The 7110-nt window shown below is 40.3% G+C and overlaps 1 protein-coding gene across 1 annotated transcript in view; it reads left to right on the top strand.

The window, feature by feature from the left end:
- The window catches only part of LOC138038157 (heat shock 70 kDa protein 12A-like), a 22914-nt gene extending 16110 nt beyond the window's left edge, over positions 1 to 6804 (top strand). Inside the window, exons 2-5 of the mRNA XM_068883980.1 lie at positions 500 to 814; positions 1240 to 1464; positions 4950 to 5127; positions 5551 to 6804. Coding sequence (XP_068740081.1) covers positions 515 to 814; positions 1240 to 1464; positions 4950 to 5127; positions 5551 to 6626 — 1779 coding nt within the window. The 5' untranslated portion in view covers positions 500 to 514 and the 3' untranslated portion in view covers positions 6627 to 6804. The remainder of the gene's footprint in view (positions 1 to 499; positions 815 to 1239; positions 1465 to 4949; positions 5128 to 5550) is intronic.
- The last annotated feature ends 306 nt before the right edge of the window (positions 6805 to 7110 follow it).

Below are 7110 nucleotides of genomic sequence, written 5' to 3'. Positions count from 1 at the left end.
AAATGTTCAGGGGAGGGGAAAACCAAAGTACTCGGAGAAAAACCTCTCGGTGCAGAGTAGAGAACTAACAAACTAAGCCCACATACGACGCCAAGCCTGGGAATCGAACCCGAGCCACATTGGTGGGAGGCGAGTGCTCTCATCACTGCGCCATCCCTGCATCCCAAATCATGGATTATATCATTTTGCGTGAAATAGCCCCTTTAAAGACAAAAAAAAGGAGTGAGTTTCTCTCAAGAGCGTGTTTTGTTGTCTTTGAACTGAATTTATTACCAAAGCTTAACAAAGTAAAACACCTCAAAAGGGGACACGACATAACAACATAACTCAACGTGTGAACGTGTGAGCCAAACGGCCATTGCTGGCATGAAGTCTGGGTGATCCCTCAAATAGTCTACATCAGTCTTCTTGAAAATTGTTAAGCGTTGTGATTTGCCCTTCATCTTTTTTTATCTCCCTTAAAATAGCCTGAAACCAACCTTTCCCTTCCTTCTTCCAGGCAACAACCAGAAAGATGGCCCAAACCTCAAAGTACGTGGCTGTGGTCGCTATTGACTTTGGAACAACCTATAGTGGCTTCGCATTTTCTTTTAATGACAAAAAAGGCGAAGGAGGAATTCACATGAACAGAGAATGGGGAAACGAAGAAGGACGCAGCACTCTAAAAACTCCCACATCAATTCTTCTTCGTCCCAATAAGGAGTTTGATTCTTTCGGATATGACGCTGATGACAAATATGTGCACTTTACCCGTGGGGAGGAAAAGGAGTACTTTTACTTAAAACATTTTAAAATGGAGCTCCACAAATCAAAGGTAACTTATATGGTCAGGGTTATGATTGCAAATTGCAGTGTGGAATAACAAGTTTAATTATATCGCTTATCTCTTCAGGCAGGTATTGTTCTTGCAATAAAGTTTGACCAGTAATTATAACAAGAAGAAAAGTTTGGCAAAAAGTGTTTTTGCATCTGGTTTCATATAGCTCAATAAATGGTTAATTGCTCACATTTTTTTAAACCTAAAACGAACAAATATATTCACAACTTTACTTTTTGTAAATTTTTCTCCAGAGTTTTGACTTACCTTTTACTGAACCAATTTTCAACTTAGACCGTTACTTAATTTCGGTTTTCTTAGGTAATTCTTAATTTTTTTTTTCGAATTTTTTTGATCTAATGTTAGGTTTCTATTTTCTTTATTTTTGTCGCTGAATGAGATCTTATTTCCACTAAACGCAGGAGTTGAACCGAACAACCCAACTGACAGCAGCAAATGGAAAAAAGGTTGACGCTCTGGTGGTGTTTTCTCTTTCACTAAAATTCATGAAAGATGAAGCAGTTAAAATCATTCGTGCCAGAACTGGAGATGAAAGCTACAGCGCCAACGACATTCAGTGGGTATTGACGGTGCCAGCAATATGGAGACCAGCGGCTAAACAATTCATGAGAGAGGCCGCCTACAAGGTTGGTTGGGAAAAAAAAAATAAAATTTAGATATATTTTTTCTATTTTTGACAGTTCTTTTTACGTTCGCTGAAAGATATGGAGAAATGCTCCGCACCCAGAAGTTGAAGGTTTTTTTGTAATGTGGCATAAAGGCGCGAAACAATAGCCCTTTTCACGGTTAGTTTTTTTCATTTGCATTTCAGTGTAATCCAACGTGAATGCGAGGCTGAAACTACAAAATAGCCTGACATTGCCTCAAATACTTGATAGATTATATTGTTATGCGAATGAGAAAAGTTACCTGTGAAAAGGGCTATTGCCACTACTCAAAAGCAAACCTCCAAACTTGTAGTAGAAAATCCTCGGCCACCCAAACCTCAAGACGAAGGGCTTAAAACTCTTTTTCTACAGGGGGGCCTCAACCCGATACGCTGGCGTATCGCGTTTTGTAGGATTCGTAGGACGCCGCCATTTTCTTCGATCGCGCTGAAATTTGGCGTGTTTACTGGTGAGATATAGCCCCAGCTTCCCTGAAAATCTCGGCCTTCTACCTTTCATTACGCCTACATGACGTCCATTCTAATTCAGGCAATTTGAGCCGATGCGATGACCATTGAAATTTTCAATCGATCGCGGAGCTCTCGCGAAGCGGTTTTTCTAAAGTTTTTCAGCCAAAAAATTACACTACAGGCTTCGGAATAGATAAAGAAAAGGATTTGTGGTTCATTGGATGGGATTTCAAGCGTTAGAATCGCTGAGAAGGTAAGATTAATTATTTAGCGATACAATTGCGTGTCTGGAGCACATGGTCCTGTGATCTCACAGAATTGTGTTTTCCCTCAAAATATTCGCGTGTTTTCGCTTTCGCTCGCACATATTTACCTTTATTACATGTCCAGTGAATAGTTTTATCCTCTGGGATGAATTTTTCGTCGAAAAATCGGTTATTTGGGTGGTTTTTGGCAAACAGATGTTCATTATTCGTAATGCGATCGCTTCCGTTGCCGTTAGCAACGGGTCGCAAATTTGACCACAGGTAACCCAGGCTCACTGTGTGCGTCACGTAGGTATTAAAATATACAGAACATATGAGGCGAAGTTGCTAGAAAATGGTAATAAAAATCGATAAAACTTACCATGTGGTGAGCTGTTGTTGTCTTTAATACGTACACGAAGTTTCGGGGAAAATGGTCCCCGTTCACCTTCCTTCATAATATAGTGACAAGGTAGGAGACGGAAGCCAGCGTTGGGACTCCGATTGACCCAAAACAAGCACGATTTTTTCCGCGAAAATCAAATCCAGTCGCTAAATAAACACGCTAGGTTCGTGGAATAGGAATTTCTCTAAACCATGAATCCACTGAAGCATCTCCAGGTAGCAACGCGGAGCCACCAGACTCCGTAAAACTTGTAAGTTAACCTGCTAAAATGGCGGCCAGAAAGCGTGGTACTCACGAAGTGCCCAATTCAAAATGGCACTGAACTCTGGACGCCTGGTGACGAGTATAATAAGTTCTGGAGGGAGGGGAGTCCCAAATTGTTAAAAACAAAACTCACTGAGCAATTTGGGACTCCCCTCCCTTGAGGGAGACTTATTATACTCGTCACCAGGCGTCCAGAGTTCAGTGCCATTTTGAATTGGGCACTTCGTGAGTACCACGCTTTCTGGCCGCCATTTTAGCAGGTTAACTTACAAGTTTTACGGAGTCTGGTGGCTCCGCGTTGCTACCTGGAGATGCTTCAGTGGATTCATGGTTTAGAGAAATTCCTATTCCACGAACCTAGCGTGTTTATTTAGCGACTGGATTTGATTTTCGCGGAAAAAATCGTGCTTGTTTTGGGTCAATCGGAGTCCCAACGCTGGCTTCCGTCTCCTACCTTGTCACTATATTATGAAGGAAGGTGAACGGGGACCATTTTCCCCGAAACTTCGTGTACGTATTAAAGACAACAACAGCTCACCACATGGTAAGTTTTATCGATTTTTATTACCATTTTCTAGCAAATTTTCAGACCTAAACTTCGCCTCATATGTTCTGTATATTTTAATACCTACGTGACGCACACAGTGAGCCTGGGTTACCTGTGATTTGACTTGTCATCACTTTATCCCATTACGCATTGATCGCTAATCCGATTATTTCAAAAAAATCAAAAAATATTCGTGCCTCATCAGTTTTCGGTCAAATTTATGTCCAAGAAAGCTGATAAAATGAAGAACATTTTTGTCGGTCATTAAAAAATTCGTAATTGACCTTGAAATGGCCAAATTTGTGTGGAAAACTGATTTTACACCATTTTAATGTTATTTTTGTTAAATTTTTTTTTTTCAACTTTCGTTTTTAAAATAAAATAAAATAAAATATTGTAGTTCTATGTATAGAAGTTATATGTTTTTGGAAAGCTTATTTTCATAGCTTTAAAATGATGTATTTTTTTCCTCCTAACTGAAAATACTTTTTGAGAAAAAAAAACATTTTTTTGTGATGGCTGACTTTGCCTGGAAATTCCTGGAAATTCCTGAGTAGAAAAAGAGTGTACTCACCAGTTGCTTAGTCAAAAAAAGGTTGAGGTGCTCTTGCTTGCTTATTCAAATAAAATCTGTGACAAGAAGAGAGAATTCATAAATTTGCCGTTTGGTGGCCCCATTAGCTTAAGGGAAAGTTGCTTAGTGAAAAAAAGGTTGAGGTGCTCTTGCTTGCTTATTCAAATAAAATCTGTGACAAGAAGAGAGAATTCATAAATTTGCCGTTTGGTGGCCCCATTAGCTTAAGGGAAAGGCGACAGTGAAGTGGGTTAGCCTGTGAAGACATTATTATAGACATTATCTAGCTATTTCAAATTAGGGTTTGGGCCGAAGGAACATGGCTACCAGGCAGGGATGGCAGAGAGGCGACAGTGAAGTGGGTTAGCCTGTGAAGACATTATATAGACATTTTAGACATTTTCTAGATATTTCTCATTAGGGTTTGGGCCGAAGGAACATGGCTACCAGGCAGGGATAGCGCGAAAGCTGGTCGGCTCAGCCCTTTCAGGCTGCCATGTGAGGAAGGGAAACGATGCAACATCACGTACATAGTAACATAACTTTAAGAGCACATATTAGAAGAAAACATCGCAGGGCAAACTGAAAGCAAAACAAAGGGAACACATTACTGGAGAGAACAAACCAATAACACTGCCCAAACCCGGCATTTGTGAGTAAAGCACGCATAACAAACAAACATAACTGAGTACAAACCAGGAATAAGTGTGCATGCAAACTTGAAGGGAGACCAGGGAATAGCGCTGCACAAACCTGACGTTTGTAAGGCAATGCACGCATACCAATAAACGATATCCAAATCCTACCACCCGTCCCCCTCGGCCTGCTGCTCACTTTTAGAGGCATTTAAATATCTGTCTACCCTAAGGGTGAAAGATAAGGAGCTTATTTTTGATCAAAATGTTCCCCACATTAGGAAAATTCTTTTTGTGAAAATATTTGTCTTTGTTATTCCAAGGCTGGAATTGCTTCTCCGGAAAGCAAAGAACAGTTAATAATCGCCTTAGAACCTGAAGGAGGTGCAATCTTCTGTCGGGAGAGAAAAATGAGAGACTTTGCTGATCAAACAGGAGATGCTAGTGTGTCAGATGTCCTGGGTCGTCCTGGACAAAGATACGTCGTGATGGACATTGGAGGTAGAGCTTATTATAGTTCTCAAATGTTCCTCGTGCGTTAGAAGGAGCCCGGCCCCTGTAATAGATATGTTTAGCCCAAATTATGAAAACCCCGAAAGAGTAAATGTGATTCACGGCTTTTGGGTTTAACTTTTCAAAGTCATTCTCATCAGAGTGCTGCAGTTGCAAAAATAAAGCCTGGAAAAAAATATCAGACCTCGACTCCATTTTGATAACTAGGCTTAACAAAAATCACCAATCCCTTTCCTATACAGTTGAGCTTCGATCAACTGCAACGAAATTATAATAAAAAAACACAGCAAAAATTGGAAAAGAAGTAATCCAAAATTATGGCTAAATTCAAGCAGCTAAAAACCATATAAATACCCTTTACAGTAGCCTTCTCCCGTTTACAATCGATTTGTGTTTTACACATTTGCAAAGGTGGAACACTGGATGTCACTGCTCATGAGATCCTGGACGACGGCAACATGAAAGAAATTTACCAAGTGACCGGGGGCGCTTACGGTGGAATCTACGTGGACGGAAAGTTCGAAAAGTTGCTTGAAAATCTGTTCGGGATTCCAAACGTCAAGGAATATCGCAAAAAGTTTCCTGCAGAGTGGCTTCGCCTGATGAATGATTTTGAAATGAAGAAAAGGGGAAGGCGAGCGCTTGATGATAAAATCACAAGAATTACCCTCCCACGCGATTTTGTTCAAATGATCTCCGGGCCCAGCGCCTCCGATTTGGCCACCTGCCTTGCAAAATCTTGCAACCTTAATGATGTGGAGATTTATAATAACGAGTTCCTCTGCCTGGAACCAAAAGCGATGAAGAGTCTGTTTGATCCTGTAGTTAATGGCATCATACGTCACATGAGAGAGTTGTTAACCAAGCCTGCCCTTAAGAACGTAAGCTGTTTATTTATGGTTGGTGGTTTTGCTGAGTCTGTCATCCTACAAGAAGCGGTTAAAAAGGCGTTCGGTTCAAGATGTAGGGTACTCGTCCCAAACTACGCTGGCATTGCAGTTGTTCAAGGGGCAACGATGTTTGGTCAGACACACCGAACTATTGTCAGTTCGAGAGTCATGGCCACAACTTATGGTTTTAGAATACACCATCGCTTTGAACCCAAAACGCATGACCCTGAAAAGAAGATAGTAGCTGAAGGTATCGCTTATTGTAAAGATATATTTGATCTTATTGTCAAAGAAAATGATGTTGTTAAGGTTGGCGAGAAGAAGCGTTTCACACGGATACCAATATATAGTAATCAGGAAAGTGTAACTTTTCAATTTTTCACCTCCACTGACCCAAATGTTAGGTACACAACAGATTCCTCGGTGGGGCCCTCCATAGGAAAGTTGGTCGTTGATTCACCCGACACCTCAAAAGGAACGAAGCGCGACATCGAATTATGCATTTTTTTCGGAGGAACGGAAATAAAAGTGACTGGAATTGATAAAACCAGCGGCAATGCTACGACTGTGTACCTAGACTTTTTGACTAAATCGTAAATGGAGGAATTCATGAGTAGCATGTGTTAGAAAGCAACTTTTGAACTAAAACATCAGCAACAACAACAACAACAACAACAATCAGAAAACAAAACTAAACAAAACAAATAGCCATGACTAGCATGTGTTAAAACTAAAAAAAAACAACAACAAAACAACAACAACAACAACAAAACAAAAATCTTCTGAACTAGTAAGACTAATGATAATTTGAGCAGTGGCAACTCCTTTCATTAAACCACTTGCAGCAACTTACTTTTTAGCAATCAACGCTTCTTACTGAAAGAGACCTTGGAAGAGAGATTTCTTCAGGTATAATGATGTGATCTCATAAAAACGTCAAGGGGCTGACTATTTTCTATTGGGTTGACTACATAGTCGTGATATTTAATTAGGGGTTCTTAATGAAGAGTTTTCCATTGGCAAGTAACTGTACTGTCTTTGTGCCTAAGTGAAGGTCCGTTTAATGTACAGAAGACATATA

This window comes from Montipora capricornis, chromosome 2 (genome assembly GCF_036669925.1).
Source record: "Montipora capricornis isolate CH-2021 chromosome 2, ASM3666992v2, whole genome shotgun sequence".
NCBI classification, from domain to species: Eukaryota; Metazoa; Cnidaria; class Anthozoa; order Scleractinia; family Acroporidae; genus Montipora; species Montipora capricornis.
Note: the sequence above shows the minus strand (reverse complement) of the source record. Positions and strands in the feature narration are given on the sequence as shown.